Source organism: Ascidia mentula, chromosome 8, assembly GCF_947561715.1.
Source record: "Ascidia mentula chromosome 8, kaAscMent1.1, whole genome shotgun sequence".
Classification (NCBI taxonomy): Eukaryota; Metazoa; Chordata; class Ascidiacea; order Phlebobranchia; family Ascidiidae; genus Ascidia; species Ascidia mentula.
In genome coordinates, this window is record NC_138573.1 from 12,725,204 (window position 1) to 12,742,476 (window position 17,273).

A 17,273-nucleotide genomic window follows, 5' to 3' on the forward strand; every position below is an offset into this window, starting at 1 on the left:
ATTAGTTTTTTCATAACCAAGTTTTTCTGTTCGATGTTCAGGATACTGCAATAGTTCTTTCCCTGGTCGTTGTGCTAAAGGTTTGAACGGTTACTCTTGTTTCACAAGTGGTAAGTGTACCTTGTTTTTTCTGCAACAAATTCAGGGAATCTATTATTCTTTCAAACAGAATAGCCTCTCCATACGTGTAGGTAGCCCAGAGATTCACAATGTCAAGGTTTTGTGGCGAACTTGTAACAGTCTGTTCATTGGATGGAATGCCAGCAACGCGAAAACAGCTGATGCTTCAACTAGTGGAACGAGTTATTACAAGTCCGGAACGAGGCAGATGGGTTTCCTTTACTTGCAGCCGGATACCGAGTACAACATCACAGTAACGGCTCGGAATTTCATTTCCTCAACTACTTACAATATTGTTGTCAGAACTCGTAAGTTAAATTACCTGTAACTTTTGTATATTTAACATTGGGGTGATTACTTTTTCTACAATGCTCAAGTTAAAAAGCAATAGACACTTTCTGTGCGCAGTATCTGAACCAGCAAAACCAACACTTCCCTCTCCAGCAACGTCAGGTTGTCTTCCTTGCTATATTGGAAACGGCACCTTTTGTACACGTGAGTGGGCATATGGTTAAGGTAATTAATGGCATGAAATTGTCGCGGTATATACAGGAACAATATTTCTTCCGCAATATACTTAAATTTTATTGTTTAAAAACCTGTTTTGTAGAATATTGTTGACTCCTCGTTTCTTCGTTAACATGCTATAGTAAGGACGTTTGTAACACGGTTCGAGATTAGGCCATGTCTACATGAAAAAAGTATATAAAACGTAACACATTGCTCTAACTAAAAGATAATGAGTTAAATTTTCGTAAACGCGGAATTTTAAATTTTCAGTTGTTACAGAACATTGCGGTGGAACGGAATGTTACTCTAGTGATAAAAACAGGTGTGATGGCATCAGTAGGTTAGGACAAGCAATCGATATTGGTCAGTATATGAATCTACATGTTTTACTAGTCGATACAATTTTACCCGTGATTTTCAATGAGCGCCTGCGATCTTCTGTTGATGAGTGTAAGCCTATTTCATATAAAGCATATTACGAACGGATTAATTTATTTTGCTCGACAACATATAAACAGTTTTATCCAGTTGACGAAGTAACCTAATTCGAAATATTACGTGCAACTTTTTTGAACCAAGACCTACAAAAAAATAAAGCATTCAAACTATTGCAAGATTTACTCAAGCAAAATTAAACCAATTTACATAAGGCGTTAACTCAGTAACTTCCGCCCGAATTTGATTCGCCTCTCTTGAATTTGGATGCAATACCAATATGAGGTTAATCACGCTGCTTCAATAAAAGTGACTCACAACTTTCTCAAAGATGGACTGCCTTCAGTTGGAAACCTATATACGACGTGGAAATCAAACATTAGTCTCAGTTTTTTATGGACAAGCAACAATGATGTATTTAGTAATGCATTTTTGTCCGGTGACGGTGTCTCGTACGAACAACACATTGATGGAAAAGCAGCGTTTTCGTTTCTGAAGCCTTCAACAACTTATAATCTAACTGTAGTAGTTTATAACCACCTTGGATCCGCATCTGCAAGTATTTTGGCACAAACAGGTAAAGTTTGTTACTTCTTTGATTATCTTGTATTACAAATACAAACCAACATACATTTTTCCTTTATGTCTGGACACCCTGCAAACTTTTATATAGAACCAGAAATGCCGATTAACTCGACTTCGTCGGCTGACGCACCAAATCTTGCTGATGGTTGTGGAAATGGATTTACGCTCTCCGGAACAATTTGCTTGGGTTGTATTTAAAAACAATAATCTTAAGTTATAACTAGTAAAAGCGACAAACCTTTATTACAGATATTGATGAATGTTTTAACGGTTTGCACAATTGCCACAATGAGGCGATATGTACGAACACAATGGGCAGTTTCACCTGTTCTTGTAAGTTGGGATACTTTGGCGATGGAATCAATTGTGTGGGTAAGTTGAAAGAAACTAATAAGAAACTTTCTATGTGCTAATGCAATAACGAATTGAAATTCCAGGTAAATGTGATTCAACTGCTAACTCGGTTTGTGGAACCCACGGTATCTGCGATAAAAATTATTATGGATCAAGTTGTTACTGTTATAGCGATTGTTATGGTAAGTTAGTTTGTAAGTATTAGGTTGATCAATGTGCAAAGACCAATATCCTTAGGAAACAGTGATGTCACAATTACACCGGAAATTGTTGGAGTTCATTTCGTCAGCGTCAAGTGGGAAAGATTGGTTCCAGCTTATGAAGTATTTTATTATGACGTGACGTTGATTGAAGGAGCAAGTGTAATAACAAAGTACAGCAGACTTCTCAACAGAGAAGCAGCGTTTGCTAATCTTAACCCAACCTCTGTTTATACCATCATGGTCAAACCCACGTTCTCGACAAACTCATCAACTAACTTCACTTTTACCACAGGTAAGCGCTACAGAGCTATTTGAATGTGATTCAAGTAATTTTATTGCTTTTGTTATACAGAAGATCTCTTGACCAGCGCTACCACAATGTTTTCCACTCCAACTATTTTCCAGACCACTTCAAATCTTTTCACTTTGGAGCCAGCAGTCTCAACCACTGCGTCATCATTCTCATCCACTTCGGACCCATCAATTACGACAACTCCAGAACCTCCATCCAATTGCAACGTATACCTAGTCAAAGGTAACATTTACGGCCAACACCTCAAGATACTGCAAAACATAATATCAAAATAAGTTTATCACATTTTTAACATCCCCAACGTTTTTATGACGTATTTAGAAAGAGTTGAAATTAATCATTGATAAATTGTGAAAAAAATATAAGTTATCACATATTTAGGAATAGATGAAAATACTGATTCATGCCTTTAATGTGACATAGTAATAATGCCAAATTCTGCACAGGGAATATCGAGAATTACTTGAAGATTGGAAAGCTGAATATAATAAATGGAAAGACAGCAAGGATGCGTGTAACCCCTGACGGTCTTGTCGCAGAGAAACAATATCATGTACATTTACATTTACATTAATTCCGAGTTCCAAGAAGCCTTGTTCGCTCTTGAACAGGTTTTGTTGTAAATTATAATTCGCGCTGGCCTTACTATTTCATGATTTTCTGCATCTCGCGTACGGTATTGTCAAAACATTCTTTGCTTCCTCACATAGATGTTCCCGTAACGAAAATTCTGTTCCCTTAACGAAAATTCCGTTCCAGTAACGAAAATTCCGTTCCTGTAACGAAAATTCTGTTCCAGTAACGAAAATTCCGTTCCAGTAACGAAAATTCCGTTCCCGTAACCAAATTCCGTTCCCGTAACTAAAATTCTGTTCCCGTAACCAAATTCTGTTCCCGTAACGAAAATTCCGTTCCCGAAACGAAAATTCTGTTCCCGTAACGAAAATTCTGTTCCCGTAACCAAATTCTGTTCCCGTAAGGAAAATTCCGTTCCCGAAACGAAAATTCTGTTCCCGTAACCAAATTCCGTTCCCGTAACGAAAATTCTGTTCCAGTAACGAAAATTCCGTTGTCGTAACGAAAATTCCGTTCCCGTAACGAAAATTCCGTTCCCGTAACGAAAATTCCGTTCCCGTAACGAAAATTCCGTTCCAGTAACGAAAATTCTGTTCCAGTAACGAAAATTCCGTTCCCGTAACGAAAATTCCGTTCCAGTAACGAAAATTCTGTTCCAGTAACCAAATTCTGTTCCCGTAACGAAAATTCCGTTCGCGAAACGAAAATTCTGTTCCCGTAACGAAAATTCTGTTCCCGTAACCAAATTCTGTTCCCGTAACGAAAATTCCGTTCCCGAAACGAAAATTCTGTTCCCGTAACCAAATTCCGTTCCCGTAACGAAAATTCTGTTCCAGTAACGAAAATTCCGTTGTCGTAACGAAAATTCCGTTCCCGTAACGAAAATTCCGTTCCCGTAACGAAAATTCCGTTCCCGTAACGAAAATTCCGTTCCAGTAACGAAAATTCTGTTCCAGTAACGAAAATTCCGTTCCCGTAACGAAAATCCGGTTCCAGTAACGAAAATTCTGTTCCAGTAACGAAAATTCTGTTCCCGTATCGAAAATTATGTTCCCGTAACGAAAATTATGTTCCCGTAACGAAAATTCTGTTCCCTTAACGAAAATTCCGTTCCAGTAACGAAAATTCCGTTCCTGTAACGAAAATTCTGTTCCAGTAACGAAAATTCCGTTCCAGTAACGAAAATTCCGTTCCCGTAACTAAAATTCTGTTCCCGTAACGAAATTCCGTTCCCGTAACGAAAATTCCGTTCCCGAAACGAAAATTCTGTTCCCGTAACCAAATTGCGTTCCCGTAACGAAAATTCTGTTCCAGTAACGAAAATTCCGTTCCAGGATCAAAAAGTCACATTTTTGAACGACATTTAGGTCGCGTATCAACAATTTTCTTGAAAGAACGACATTGTGTCCTTGGATCGAAAAGGTACCTTCAACGGGAATGTAATTATTCCTCATTGTATGATAATTCTGTTCCAGAAACTAAATTTCTGTTCCAATAACAAAAATTCCGTTCCCGTAACGAAACTTCGTTTCCAGTAACAAAAATTCCATTACCGTAACGAAAATTCCGTTACAGAAACGAAAATTCCATTTGTGTAATTAAAATTCTGTTCCAGTAACGAAATTTCTGTTCCAGTAACGAAAATTCCGTTCCCGTAAGGAAAACTCCGTTCCCGTAACGAAAATTCTATTCCAGCAACGAAAATTCCGTTCCCGTAACTGAAATTCTATTCCAGTAACGAAATTTCTGTTCCAGTAACAAAAATTCCGTTCCCGTAACGAGAATTCTGTTCCATAAACGAAAATTACGTTCCAGTAACGAAAATTACGTTCTCATAACCAAAATTCTGATCCAGGCGCGAAAAATCTGATCCAGAGACAATAATTCCGTTCCCGTAACGAAAATACTTTTCCCGGATCGAAAACTCAGTTTTTTGAACAAAATTTAGGTCGCTCAACAACAATTTTCTTGAAGAACGACAATTGTGTTCTTCGATCGAAAAGTAACTTCAATGGAAATGTAATTATTCTTCTGGTACGATAATTTTGTTCCAGTAACGAAAATTCTGTTCCCATAACGAAAATTCCGTTCCCGTAACGAAAATTCTGTTCCAGTAACAAAAATTCCGTTCCCAGAATAAAAATTCGGTTCCAGGAACGCAAATTCTGTTCCGGGAACGAAAATTATGTTCCATGCATATTTTCATCTTCCCGTAAGTGTCTACGTTTGAAAACATATATTCGTAATAAAATAAACCATATACTCGTGAGCAAAACCACGTTATCTTCGTCTCTTTGTCGACATCTAGTGGTGATTTTTGGCTTGGTCGATTTTCGGAACACAATTTTTAGTGCGATATTACCCAAATTGTGATTTTGGAAACACAATTCAAAAACCAAAATATGTTCCTGTAACGAAATTTTGCGTAAAAATAATGTTCCTGGAACGGTTTTTCTCATTTCGGAACGAAATTTCGTTTCTCGGAACGGTTTTGTAACGAAATTTCGGAACAAAGGCAAAAAATGTATTATGACTTTACCCATAGTTTTCTTCCGTTCAGCAGTTAACAGTAGTTCAAAGATATCCTCGTCGCCGATGTTGTATTTTCGAATAGCACAAAATAATAGAATGGATATAAGTACAAGGAAACCTGCCTTTATAGATAATGATAATTTTATTTTTCCCGTCGTGATAGCAGTCTAATTACACCGTAAACATGTGCAGTGAACTGACGAGAACCGAACAGCTTTGAACCGTAGGCGGTTATCGAGAAGGTGCCGGGAGAAGGTGGAGGTATTTACATATTAAAACAACACATACATAAGCATACTCATGAAAAAGAAGAAAACACAAGTCAAGAACTTTCATACACAAGAAAAGATGAAAACAGAAGGCGAAAACAGTTGCAACCCAATCGTAGAGAACGAAAAATTAAGGCATGTGAGCAAGTGCCCCTGGCAGAAACGTAATTGGTTGATGAGGTGATTTTGTCGCAAAGCCCAAACAGACCGCGAGGAATGTTTACAAAAAAGCACGTGGCGTTATACTTGGCGAGAAGATATTTTTTCACAGCATGTTGAACCCGGTGATGCTAAAATTTTTAATGGTTTTGGGCAATTTATTCCACTCCGAAACACAGTAATATTTTAATGACTGTTGTGCACGTTTGGTCCTAACGCGAGGAAGAAAGAAACTGTGTGAGGTAAAACTCTTTTTGTAGTGTTCATGTACTGTAGATAAGCGTGAAAAGTATTCATGAAATGTGTTGGGTAAGCGTTGGTTTGTGAACAGGTACATACATTTTGCTAATTCAAATTCATGCATTTCAGCGATTCTTAATATCCTATAGTTTGTTTGTGGAGATTTGTAGTGTTGCAGTGATAAGGACTGTTTGTAACTAGTTTCAGAGCTCTGTTTTGTAGGACTTGACTTGAAACCCCATGAAAGTAATCCATATGATAAGTAGGGGTGAATTAGGGCATGATATACAGTTCTAAGTGTTTGTTGTGGGAGTTTGTGCTTTAATTTTGCTAGGACACCAATGCCCTTGGCCAATTTGCTGCAGACCAACTCAATATGTTTTTTTCCAGATAATATTGACAACAGTATGGGCCAGTCTCTTTATTCTCAGAATTATGAGCAAATCCGTAAATAGTGTTTAGAAGTAATTGGTTTGAGTTAAAAGTTGTGCTATTTTGAACAATTGATTTAAAAATCTTAACATTGCTTGTATTTTGCAGGTAATTCTTCTGAATGCAATTATTTACTTATTTAACGTCGTTTGAAACAAATTTGGTTCTTCTACCAAGCGAAAAGTAATTTCTATTTACATAACATTATTTTTTGAAAGCGAATTACACAATACTCAACCATAATTGTTTTGAAATGATGTGCAGATGGCATTACATGCTCTTGAATCTGTGTGACAAGAAAACTGTGTCTTGCACCAGTACTTTATCTTGTTTTAACTGTTTTCCTTTACCCTTTAAGAACAACCGCATTGCTGGCTTGAAAAATTAGCAGCAGTTTTAAAACCGATTGACGGCTTTTATCATTTCATCCTGCACGTACTTTGTTTATTTCCTTGTTTTGAACACTTTTTACCTTCAGCTTTCTTATTTTGACTGTACAACATGATAAGGAATTATATGTCTGAGTTCTGGTAACGTTGCAAATTCCTTTCACGAATTTTGTTTCATGTTACAACTGTAAGTGCCCCAAACATAATTTGCAAAAAGACACTAAAAAAGGTGACAAGGAAAGTAAAAACGTTGCAGTTGAAAGGAGATTCAGAAGTGGTCATCATTGGTGGCTCGACAGTGGAATAACTCGGTGTGGTCGAAGTCGTAGCTGGAATGGAAAACATTGTGGTAGTGCTGGCTAAGAGAGCCTCTGTAAAGCAAAAGTATTGAAATACTTGTTTTACTTTTTGATCGATGAGTAATGCTTACTTGTGGAAAAAGTAAAGTTAGTTGATGTGCTTGTTGAGAACGTGGGTTTGACCATGAGTGTATAAACATAGGCTGGGTTAAGATTAGCAAACGCTGCTTCTCTGTTGTGAAGTCTGCTGTACTTTGTAATTACACTTGTTCCTTCAATCAACGTCACGTCATAATAAAATATTTCATAAACTGGAACCAATCTTTCCCACTTGACGATGACGAAATGAAGTCCAACATTTTGTGGAATAATTGTGACATCACTGTCTCCTGTGGTTATATTTTTAGACCAAAGTTCGTTGTTTGAATCTCATTTTTCATCAACAACTTACCATAACACTCGGTTCTGTAATAACAGTAACAACTGGTTCCATAATAATTTTTATCGCAGGTACCGCGGGTTCCACAAACTGAATACGAAGTTGAATCACATTTTCCTACAAAGTATTTATGTGTTTAGTGGGACTTGATGATTTTTAGGTTATTGTAACATACCTACGCAATTGATTCCATTGCCAAAGTATCCCAACTTACAAGAACATGTGAAACTGCCCAGTGTTTTCGTACATACCGCCTCATTGTGACAGTTGTGCAAACCGTTAAAACATTCATCAATATCTGTGATAAAGTTTTATTTATTTGACTAAATATCAATTTATCACAAATTTAATTATACAAGCTCCTTCTGAGAGCGTAAACCCAGCTCCACAACCATGAGCAGGATTTGGTGTGCTTGGCGACAAAGTTGGGTCAATAGGCATTTCGGGTTCTGCAATTCAGTTGTCAAGACAAAACTTAAATTTAAGGTTTTTGTTATTTATTGTAAGGGAAAACATGATTTACTTTACTTGTTTGAGCTAAAATGCTCGCAGATGCAGTTCCAAGTTGGTTATAGACAACTACAGTTAGGTTATAAGTTGTTGATGGCTTCAGAAACGAAAACGCCGCTTTTCCTGGAATGTGTTAATCATAGGAAACTCCATCACCGGACAAAAATGCACTTCTCAATGTAACTTTGTTGCTTGTCCATGAAAAGCTGAGACCGGTACTAGATTTCCACGTTGTTGATAAGTTCCCAACAGACGGTGGTTCAACTAATAACAAATAGATTGACATCTAGATTGCATTTTAAACCTCCATGAAGCTTCTTATTTTGAGTTGTAACTTAGGTGCATTTTACATATCTTATTTATGTAAAATTTATATGTTTGCCACCCGTTGATGGAGTGTCTGCAAAAATTGCTCCGATCCGCAGTGCTGTAAAGGTTGGAGATCTCTGATTTGTACCACAAAAATAGTGTCAAATTCAAAGGCAATTTTTGCACCAATTACGAAACGCCGTTATACAGTTGGTCGCTTCGCGGGCAAACTTTTTTGTTAGTAGGAAATCCTATCGTTACATACTTACCAAAGGTGTCAGACCAAAGGGGATATGTATCACATTCTCCTCTTGAATAACATTCTGTTCCTCCACAATGCTCTGTGATTATTTACAAAAAGAAACTGTACGAAAATTTAAACTCATGCGAATTGCCATATACTAGAAACAAATTTATTCCATTATTGAATGAAGAACTTGATTAAAGAATTGGGAAGTTCAACTTATGTCATTATTTTAGCAGCAATTTTTGCAACCGAAAGTTACGGTTTTGGATTCACAAGAGAAAGCACTCACGAGTGCAGACCTTTCCATTCCCAATGTAACAATTGTTGCAAATGCAATTGTAACTTCCAGGTCTGTTCGTTCATGCTGCGTTCGAATCACATGGATCACCTTGGCATCTATCTGTTAAAAAATAAATTGATTTGATAAACGGGTTTTCTTTACCCATAAACTTGGCATGCAGTTGTAAATTTTATTCATAATCATGTAATACCCACATATTGTTTGTGGACAGCTGTTAATGGATAAAATAGATTACACAGGCACATTCAAATAAAGTTTTCTGCACAGAACTAAATTGAATGTGTTATCTGTACACAAAAGTAAAATATAATTTGCCATTTTATCTTTACGCGATAAAGATTTTTATTTCACTTGTCAAAATTCAGTCAAATATGCAAGAACGGGGAACTTGCCGATACAATTGATTCCGTCAATTGTGAATCCAGAACAGCAACTTATTGGCGGGGAGTTTACACATCCTGACGTTGTTGGAGATGAGAGAGTAGAAATTGTTGCTTCGGAAACTGTAAAAGCACGCGGTTTTAACATCATCGCATATTTATCAAAAAAAACACTAAAAGATACAAAACTCGGAAGCTGGTCGTGAATGAGTAATCGAACTTACGAGTTCTGACTGTAAAAACTTGAGTGGATGTGGAAATGAAGTTTCGAGCTGTAACTGTTATGTTGTACTCGGTATCAGGCTGTAAGTAAAGGAAACCCATCTGCCTCGTTCCAGAATAGTTATAACTTGTGTTGGTGGTTGAAGCATCTGCAGTGTTCGCGTTGCTTGCATCCCATCCAACAAACAGACTGTTGTGCGTTCGCCACAAAACCTTGATATTGTGAATAACTGGTTTACCTGTAGATAATAAACGTGACCAGTATGAAAAGAAATAATACTTTCTGTTTTCTTCAAGCGAATTTTTACAGAACAACAGAAAATGGTTGACTTACCACTTGTAAAACAGGTGTAACCGTTCAAACCTTCAGCACAACGAGCAGGACAAGAACTATTGCAGTATCCTGAACATCGATGTAAGAAGAAAAATTAGAATTAGTAAAGTTAGGTGAACTAAAGTTAAATTTTTAGTTTGTGAAGCTAATGAGATGGTGTACAAATTTATTTAGACTTCTTATTGATTAAAAACGATGCAAAAGTTCTGGTGACGATGCAATCAGACAAATGAATCACGTTTTGTTCTGAGCTCTGCTATATATTGATATATATACTAGCGGTTAATATAATATTCTTGTAAAAGTATAAAACAAGGAAAAGCAATTTGATTGAACAGCTATTTCAACTAAAAGCACAAACCTTGGCAGTCGAAACCGTCACCTACAAACCAGTCTTTGCACTTACAAGTGTATCCCCCACTTGTGTTTATGTAATTTGCCTCAACGTGACATGCGTGAGTCCCAAGACCGCATTCATCAACACCTAACAACATTACTTAGTTACCGACTATAAAATACTGTTTTTCATGAAAACGAGACTAAAACTCACTGTTTGACCTAAAGTTTTTACAAATTATACTTGTTGTACGTTAGAATTCAAAATATTCGAAAAGTAAAATTAATATTTGTACCCACCTTGACATTGGATGCATGTTACAACAACAAACACGAGCACCAGATAGGACAACATCATGTTGGCAGAATATTCAGACACTGAACCCAGCTTGCGTGACAAAACCCCTTTTCGTCCACCAACGACACAAAGCACGTTTTCTTTAAAATTTGTCATACGACAAGTCGGAAGTTATGAACGTAGTAAAACCGGATATCCCCTCGTGATATTTTGCGTGTACATTGATCGAATCCAAGCAAACTGTGCGATGCGACACAGTATGTACATTCGATAGCCTGTCAGACTACATGGGTTTACAGGCATACACCTTTTGTTTAACAAAGATTATATCTTCTGGCGTTTTGCCTGTACGAACAACTAGGCTTCTTCAGAGAATACAACAAACACAGTAGCGAACCCACGTGCAAAGAAATTAAGCGACGAAAAAGTCTAAAAGGACGCAACAGCTAAAACACAGCGGAACATAAATCAATGGACAACATCAATCACGGATCAAACGGCCAAACATGGGAAACAAGAGTCAAGAATGGTTACGGGCGAAATTGCGGAACACGGGCGAAAGTACTTTTCCATCATTACGATTTAAAACATTCGGTAGCGAATTAATATAATAGTTTTCCACAACCAACCGTTTTGCCAAAATTGTTTCTTGTTTAAATACTTTAGCTTCCTTCCAATGGATACGGTGGTCGGTGTCAAGCATGTGGGCACATAGAACATATTTATTGGGTTCCATATTACGTATGGCTGCCTTGTGTTCTTTAATACGGGACGTTAAATTGCGCTTAGTCTGGTCAATATCCACTGTGTTACAATCAAGACGAGGAGTGCTGGCATTGAGTATTCTTGATATCCGCTCAGAAACTCCCTGTACATATGGTATGGAAGTAAATGCTGTGTATGTTTGAGTAGGTTTGTTGTGTGTGGGTGGTGTGAGATTTAGGTTAGTGGGAATATGTGTAAGTTTTAGGACGTTCCGAATGTGTTTGCGTTCAACCCTCTGAGTGTGTGGATCGGCAATATGTGTAATCGTTCTATGGTCACAGTGAGGTTTTGATGTTTCGTATGGTGTGAGGTGTATCGTAAGTAGCGGGTTAGTGTGTGTAGGCTTGCAAAAACTGGAGGTGATGGTAAGTTTCCCGTCCGGTTTTGCAGTGACGTTTAACTTAACTTGATAGAAGGTTCGATATTGTTTATGTTATTATGAATCCCTGCGACCTCGTCTTTCGCTATGATGACGTAGGTGACATCGATATAGCGAAGCCAAAGTCGCAGGGGTGTTGTTAAGGAAGCAAGAACGGTTTGCTCAATCTGTTCCAAAGTCACTCAAACATGAAGACCCTCGCTCAATTTTACATAACCACCTGGTTCACAAGACAGTTCAAATAATTTGTGGACAACATAAACTGGTACAAAATGTTTGCGGTAAAATATTTGCCACTCATAGACCTTGGTTATGAAAGTAATTTTCATAAACCACTTCATTGAACGGATGCCCTTCACATATGGTACCAAGCGAACGAATCAAGAAGAATCACCTGAAACTTTCTTCAAGACACAAAATAAATTTAATAAATTAATATATATATATATAAATTACTCTTTTTCAGTTTTCATGTCGATTTGCAATTCGAATTAATTATAAATTTTCTACGTAATGCGCTTCTGAAACAAATTGGTGAGTTTCTTACAAGCGTTTATTCCAGAATGTTGCATTATCATTGTGATACCATGCAAAGACAAGGAAGCCATCCTCATATTGGAACTGCTTGTTAAGGGGACGAGTAGCTCCAGTTTCATTGTTTATCCCTGAAGGCTTATGAGATAGCATGAATTTGTATACAAAGGTGGTGATACAACAGTTCATTAGTAGAGTAGCTCAATAATGCACGAAATCTCATCCGTTACTTGTTTTTCTATTCTCGGTTTCGTAATCAGTCATGAGGAAGCACTTGATTACAACTTTTGTTTGCTTGAAGTTTCCCAACTTAACACAAGCAAACACCACCTTCACATTTACGTACTGGAGATCTACCACCGTAATCAGACAACCTGGCAATAAACTGAACCAGAGGTCGGAAGCCATTAGCATGCAAAAAGCCAACTACACACTTCAGCCTTAACTAAAACAAACTATAGATGCCACGAAACTTAAGTTGGTGGGGATTACTTTGATTCTTTTATTCACTTCAAAACAAAATTTCCACCACTATACGGTTTTAGTAAATATACAAAACCTACAGTACACCAAATAGTCTGAAATGTGTTTTGTTTACAATGAGCATGGGGCCATATTAGAAGTTGCATGGCCTGCTATAGTAAACAAGAAAGAAAATATTTGTCTCTTAAAATGAGAAAAGCCCGTTTTCCGACAGCAGACTACGAAACAGAAATATGAAAACAAAGTTAGACATTTTTTGCAAATTCCTTTAACCCTGTAACCTCCCTCACCAGCAAACCGTTGAATCCGAATAAACAATTTATTATCAAGCTGTAGGAATAAATCCCAAACCGGCGAATAGCTTGTAGAGTCTCAGTAATATTAGCAGTGTCTTGTCACCGAATCGAAGATCAAAGATAAAACGATGATTCCAAATAGAGTAGAATCGAGCCAAATGCAAAGATACGAATGCAAAGAGCCCAATTAACAGACGCACATGATTATTTGTACTTGGGCTATCGGAAGTTTATTGGTTGGTTTAGTCACGTGCCGTTATACATCACTTGGGTTAATATAATACAAGAACAAAGGCGTGGTCTGACATAAGCAAAGGAGAACATTTTATGTGGTAAACAGGATGTTGAATGAATCACTTTACTCGAGAATATTCGATGGATAAATCATTTGGGTCACATTATGAGGTCATGTTTACACTTGGGTCGGAAGTTGCGAAATATTCAATGCATCTGATAATGGGGCTTGCAAATGCTTGAGCGATGCTGCAATGAAAATGAATTATGCAACACTTGCGCAATGCTGCACACACAACATTACGCAATATAAGTACTGGTTTCTCTGACGTATGTAACAACCCAAATTACAGTCGTTGAACTGTTTCGACACCAAAACACGAAAAAACATTTGCCACATTTTAAGGTACAAATGTAAGTGCCCCAAATAAAATTTGCAAAAATACACTAAAAAAGGTGACAAGGAAAGTAAAAACGTTGCAGTTGGAAGGAGATTCAGAAGTGGTCATCATTGGTGGCTCGACAGTGGAAGAACTCGGTGTGGTCAAAGTCATAGTTGGAGTGGAAGAACTCGGTGTGGTCGAAGTCATAGTCGGAGTGGAAGAACTCGGTGTGGTCGAAGTCATAGTTGGAGTGAAAGAGCTCGGTGTGGTTGAAGTCGTAGCTGGAGTTGAAAACATTGTGGTAGTGCTGGCTAAGAGACCCTCTGCAAAGCAAAAGTATTTGAAACACCTGTTTTACTTTTTGATCGCTGAGTAACGCTTACCTGTGGAAAAAGTGAAGTTAGTTGAAGAGCTTGTTGAGAACGTGGGTTTGACCATGATGGTATAAACAGAGGTTGGGTTAAGATTAGCAAACGCTGCTTCTCTGTTGTGAAGTCTGCTGTACTTTGTAATTACACTTGTTCCTTCAATCAACGTCACGTCATAATAAAATAGTTCATAAGCTGGAACCAATCTTTCCCACTTGACGATGACGAAATGAAGTCCAACATTTTGTGCAGTAATTGTGACATCACTGTTTCCTGTGGTTCATTATTTAGACCTGAGTTCGTTGTTGAAATCTCACTTTTCGTTAACAACTTACCATAACACTCGGTGTCATAACAGTAACAACTGTTTCCATAATAATTATTATCGCAGTTACCGCGGGTTCCACAAACTGAATAAGATGTTGAATCACATTTTCCTGTAAATTTTGTAGTGTTTAATGGGACTTTAAGATTTTTAGGTTATTGTAACTTACCCACACAAATGATTCCATTGCCAAAGTATCCCAACTTACAAGAACATGTGAAACTGCCCATTGTGTTCGTACATATCGCCTCATTGTGACAGTTGTGCAAACCGTAAGAACATTCATCAATATCTGTGATAAAGTTTTACTTATTTTATATATAAATTTATCACAAATTTAATTGTTATAACCTATACAAGCTCCTCCTGAGAGCGCAAACCCAGCTCCACAACCAGGAGCAGGATTTGGTGTGCTTGGCGACAAAGTTGGGTCAATGGACATTTCAGGTTCTGTAATACAGTTGCCAAGATAAAAACTAAATTTAAGATTTTTGTTATTTAATGAGAGGGAAAAAATAAGTTACTTTACCTGTTTGAGCTAAAATGCTCGCAGATGCGGTTCCAAGGCGGTTATAGACAACTACAGTTAGATTATAAGTTGTTGATGGCTTCAGAAATGAAAACGCTGCTTTTCTTGGAATGTGTTGATCATAGGAAACTCCATCACCGGTCAAAAATGCACTTCTAAATGTAACTTTGTTGCTTGTCCATGAAAAGCTGAGACCGGTACTAGATTTCCACGTTGTTGATAAGTTTCCAACAGAAGGTTGTTCAACTAATAAAGATAGATTGAAAACTAGAATGCATTTTAAACCTCCATAAAGCTGCTTATTTAGAATTGTAACTTAGGTGCATTTTTCACATCTAATTTATGTAAAATGTTTGCCACCCGTTGATAGAGGGTCTGTGAAATTGCTCCGATCCTTAGTGTTGAAAGGGTTGGAGATCTCTGATTTGTACCACAAAAATAGTGTCAAATTCAAAAGGATTTTTTGCACCACTTACGAAACGCCGTTATACAGTTGGTCGCTTTGCGGGCAAACGTTTTTGTAAGTAGGAAATTCTATCGTTACATACTTACCAAAGGTGTCACACCAAAGGGGAAGTGTATCACATTCTCCTTCTGAATAACATTCTGTTCCTCCACAATGTTCTATGATTATTTGCAAAATGAAATTTTACGAAAATTTAAATTTGTGCGAATTGCCTAAAACTAGAAACACAGCTATTCCATCATTGAATGAAGAACTTGATTAAATATTAGGGAACTTTCGACTTAAACTTATGTCACCATATTAGCAGCAATTTTTGCAACCGAAAGTTACGGTTTTGGATTCACAAGAGAAAGCACTTACGAGTGCACCTTTCCATTCCCAATGTAACAATTGTTGCAAATGCAATTGTAACTTCCAGGTGTGTTCGTGCATGCTGCGTTCGAATCACATGGATCACCTTGGCACTCATTAATATCTGATGAAAAAAACATATTTGGTTTGACAAACGGGTTTTCTTTACACATAAACTTGGCTTGTAGCAAATTTTATTCAAAATCATGTGATACCCACATATCGTTTGTGGACAGCTGCTAATGGATAAAATAGATTACACAGGCAAATTCAAATAAAGTTTTCTGCACAGTACTAAATTTAATGTGTTATCTATACACAAAAAGTAAGTATACCTATGGAGACAGAACTTAAGCTACCCACGTTCTGGCCAACCCAGCCACGTGATTGGTTGCAACAAGCTTTGCGCTAAAGAAGATCACAGCAAATGAAACAAAGTACTTTCACGTGGTTTCGGCCTTGGACCAGGCCACATCAGCGCGACTTATTGACTTGCTTGAACGACCGCCTGCCAAAAACAAGTTTGAAGTCATTCGAAGGCTTTTATCACAGGCGCTTGGATCAGACGCGCGCCAATGCTGCCCTCCGTGCTCTTATCAGGGAAACAACAACGCCGGTTGCCTGTAATGGCTGGGGCAACTGGCGACTCTTAAGCCTGTTCTTTCTTTGGGGAAAAGTTTCCGGCCGCAACTTTTTGGTTGACACTGGTGCTGAAGTCAGCGCACTTCCCCCTACTGGCTTCGAACGTCGCACCATACGCTGTGGTTCCGTTCTCAAGGCCGCTAATGGAAGCTACATAGCCACTTTACTGTTACAAAGTTGTTCAACTGCACTTCCCCTTTGGTGTTTACAAATGGAAGTCCGATGTCTCGTGTTGGCCGATGTCCCACGTCCACTGCTCGGTGCTGACTTTCTCCGCGCTAATCGCCTGCTTGTCGACGTTGACAAGAAACGTCTTGTTCACTCAGGGGTGTTCGCGAGCTACCCCTTGAAAACGTCTCTACACCAACCGCCACAACTTTGCACTCTCAATTCCGTGCTTTGCCCCTACGAGAAGTTGCTGGAGAAGATTCCAAAGGCAAAAATGCCAAGATTTTGTGATTCCTTGGCTAAGCACGGTGTTCAGCACCACATTGTAACTGATGGCTAGTGATGTTCCCAGTTCCAAATTATCCAGCCTGGCCGGATCCGGATAGTTATCAATCGAATCCGGCAGGATAATTTGGATCCGGCAGTTTGTTAACACCGCTTCGTGTATTTTATTGGTTTGGGGAAAATGTTTGATTGCCAAAAGAATGCTATGTTACGGTTAGCTTATCATGAGTGGGAAGTTCAAGACATGCAGTCCACATGGAACATCTCGAGCAG

At 38.0% G+C, this 17,273-nt stretch overlaps 1 protein-coding gene across 1 annotated transcript; it reads left to right on the forward strand.

Annotated features, from left to right (window-relative positions):
- The first annotated feature begins 217 nt into the window (after nucleotides 1–217).
- LOC145911985 (uncharacterized) lies at nucleotides 218–2,933 on the forward strand. Its single transcript, XM_082999415.1, has 10 exons — nucleotides 218–428; nucleotides 529–615; nucleotides 910–993; nucleotides 1,397–1,642; nucleotides 1,739–1,837; nucleotides 1,900–2,022; nucleotides 2,088–2,186; nucleotides 2,242–2,499; nucleotides 2,560–2,742; nucleotides 2,902–2,933. Exons 1-10 carry the CDS (start codon nucleotides 329–331, stop codon nucleotides 2,931–2,933), a joined length of 1,311 nt encoding a protein of 436 aa, XP_082855541.1. The 5' UTR covers nucleotides 218–328.
- Nucleotides 2,934–17,273: the final 14,340 nt, after the last annotated feature.